Source organism: Tupaia chinensis, unplaced genomic scaffold, assembly GCF_000334495.1.
Source record: "Tupaia chinensis unplaced genomic scaffold, TupChi_1.0 Scaffold144952_1, whole genome shotgun sequence".
Lineage (NCBI taxonomy): Eukaryota > Metazoa > Chordata > Mammalia > Scandentia > Tupaiidae > Tupaia > Tupaia belangeri.
The window spans coordinates 3,855,443-3,858,439 of record NW_006204812.1 but is presented as its reverse complement, the minus strand read 5'-3'; the positions used below and the strand labels follow the sequence as shown (position 1 = coordinate 3,858,439).

Here is a 2,997-nt window from a genome sequence, read left to right as displayed (position 1 = left end):
CTCGGTGGTGCCGCACCAGTTCATGATGTCGCTTTACCGGAGCCTGGAGGGGAGGGCTCCAGCCGCGTCTGCCGCCGCCTCCGCCGCGGGCCACGGCCTTGCGGACACAATCACCGGCTTCGCAGACCAGGCGACCCAAGGATCCTAACGCCTCTTCTGCGCCCGCACAGCCCATCCGGTCCCGGCCGAGACCGTCCCCGGAGCCGTGCCCCTGTTCCATTCCTTTTGGGGCCCGCGGCCCCGCACATCCCAGCCCCAGGTGTTAGAAACTTCGCCGAGGTCAACGCACTCGAACCCGCAGCGCCTGGGTTGTGGCGCGAGTCTCCTGGCTCAGCCCGAGGGCCGAGCGGGTCCATCTGCCTGGTCGCCCTGGCCTTGGCGGCGGCCGAGTGCCCTGAAGGAGGCAGGCTGAGTCCAAGATCCACCTCTTGGGGAAGGATTTGGAGTGGCCTCAGGCCCGGAGCCCTCGGAGAAGAAAGGAAGGCAGGAGTCCGGGACTTCGAGGGTCTGGCGGAGAGGGACTGCAGTGATGGTGGTAGTGGCTGTTTTTTTGGAGCGATCTCTGCAGGTCCCCATCTCGTGGGAGGGAGCCGCACCAATTGGGGGAAAGCCCTGAGGAATCCGGGGCAGAGGCAGGTGTCAGGCTAAGGTAAAGGGCCCTGGAGAGGCTGAGGACATCACCAGGTAGGAGGAAGGCCTTTCTAACCAAGCTTCTGGGTGAGGGTGGCTTGTACCTACGGGAAGCCTGTAACTATGGGCACCGGTGTGCTGTGCTGGGCCCCTGGGAGAGCCAGAGTCCAGGACTCTGTGCGGGAGGAAAGGACAGGGGATCGTGCAGGCATGCAGGCCTCTTTCTTACCCAGGGCCCCACCTCACGCTGTCCAGGCCCTCCAAAGGTAGGACGTGGGTGAGGCAGTGCGTGGTTGCTGGTTGCGTTGGTTGCGTGTGTCATCTGGATTTTATTAATCTCCATTGAAGCCATTAAAGCAGACAGATAGGGAAAATTTAACTAATTTCAGGCGGAAATGCAAGTAATTTCAGCCTTAATTCTATCCAGCCAGAGAACCAGCAAGGAGGGCAGGAGGGAAAGGCAACTGGGGTGGGAAAGTGAGCACTGCCGGTCTGAGGGGGACGCTGCACAGGAACTTCTGACAGTCTGCACACCTTGGGTGTAGCCTGGGAAACAGGCAGAGGCAGTGGCCAGGGCAGCCAACCCTCCCAACAGATGCGTTTGACCTATGAGGCTGTTTTATTTGGGTTCACAGAAATCCTGGGCCCAAATGGTCGATGGTTTGGTTAGAGCTGTCAGGCATTCTCGGAGTCAGACATTTCTCCCAGTTGGATGCTGGGATACTCAGGAAGTCCCAGTCCTGGTGCACAGGGCCTAAGACGGTCCTGGATCTGATACTGCCCAGTGAACTCCCAGGCTGGGGGAGAGGGGATGTGCAGGCCCTGAGCTGGCAGACTCTATCTGGTTGAGTTCTGTCTACCAAGGTCTCAGCGTGAGCTGAATCCTTTCCTGGGGAGAGAGCTCTGCTTTGCTGGCAAGGCCCGAGAGGCCTCCTCTCCTTCCTCTCTCTGGGAGGATTGCCGAGGCAAGGCCTTCCAAGCAAGGAGAGGCCCAGGAACTGCAGGCAAAGCTCAGGGAGAGGGTACAGCAAGCCTGGGGGGTGGGAACGGGAGGGGCAGGGAGCACCTCTCTATCTGAGTCTCAACTTGGGGCAGGGCTGCTTGAGGTCCCCAGAGACCACCGACAGCTCCCTAAGACACCAGGCATGGGCCCTGGCATCCCTGGTCTGTGAGCAAATCCCCAGTGAGGGGGAAGTTTGCACAATCTCTCCAAATCTGGGGCAAAACGAAACCATATGACCCCTTTCAAAGGGAGTTCCTTATCTGCTCTTGGTGGAATTTTTACTTTTTTTTTTTAGCCCAAAAAGAAAAAAAGAAAAAGTGTCCACCACCAGAAATAAAACACCCAAGCCTGATGTAAGTTACATCAGAGAGAAAAAGTCAGCGAAGGGACTGGTGGGTTCAGGACGAGAGTCCTCACTGGAACCCGCTGCCCTCCCTGCAGCAAAGCCCTTCCTGCTGCCTCACACCCTTCGGAGAGCTTCCTCCCGCTCCTTTGCCGCCTTCTTTCCTTCGGAGGCCGCCCAAGCATTGGCGGAGCGAGGCTGGGGATCCCGGATTGCGATTGCCGACAGCAGCGCTCGTCGCTGTGAGACTCGGGCAAGCCTATCTGGGCCTCAGTTTCCGGGCTGCAAAGAGAGGACATTGAGCTAGAGGGTCTCCGCGGCCCACAGCGTGCCGACGTCCCCTGTGGACGACTCGCGGGGCTCCAGCACGCAAGAAAGATCGTGACCAGAGGTCATGTCCCGGGTAGGTTGGGGCGAGACAGGTAGCCGGAGACGAAAGAGTTTTAGGAGACAGGTCTCCGTTTGGTCTCCGTTTTCGCACAGCTGGGACTCGGGGCTCTCCAAGGAGACTCAAGAGGGCAAAAACAAAAACAAAAATAAAAAACCAGGCAGTCCCCCACATAAGCGCAGGAACTCAGGGAGGGCCACACCGTTTCTGACGCGCCCACCTGGCCTTCTCTCAGTCCTTGCATGGACCCAATTTCTGAAAGCCAGTGGCTCTGGAGCAGACAGGGGAACCGCAATGACCTAAAGTCTTGGTCTCGCGTGCGGGTGTGCGCCCGCAGCCCAGAGACACGCGGGTTTCATTGAGCTGTCGTGGTTTCCGACTTCAGGCTGGATGACTCAAAGCCCAGGTCTCAGCTAGATCGCGTGCTATGCCCCAGGCATTGGGGCTGCGGGAGCACACGCGGGGGTGGATGACTGCTCCTGGGTTCCGACCCGCCTTACTCTGGCCTGGAGGCCGACTGGATCACTTGCATTTCAGAGGCCTGGCACCTGGGAGTGCCGTCTTCGCTCTCACTCCGCTTTCTGTCTCTGCTGGTCTCTTGCAGACGAATCGGCAGCCGAGACCGGCCAGAGC

General features: G+C 59.2%; 1 protein-coding gene across 1 annotated transcript in view; it reads left to right on the top strand.

The window, feature by feature from the left end:
- Nucleotides 1-2,997, top strand: part of GDF7 (growth differentiation factor 7) — a 5,442-nt gene that overhangs the window by 1,590 nt on the left and 855 nt on the right. Inside the window, 3 exon segments of the mRNA XM_027767951.1 lie at nucleotides 3-140; nucleotides 2,075-2,218; nucleotides 2,664-2,687. Of these exon segments, the coding sequence (XP_027623752.1) occupies nucleotides 3-140; nucleotides 2,075-2,218; nucleotides 2,664-2,687 (306 nt within the window).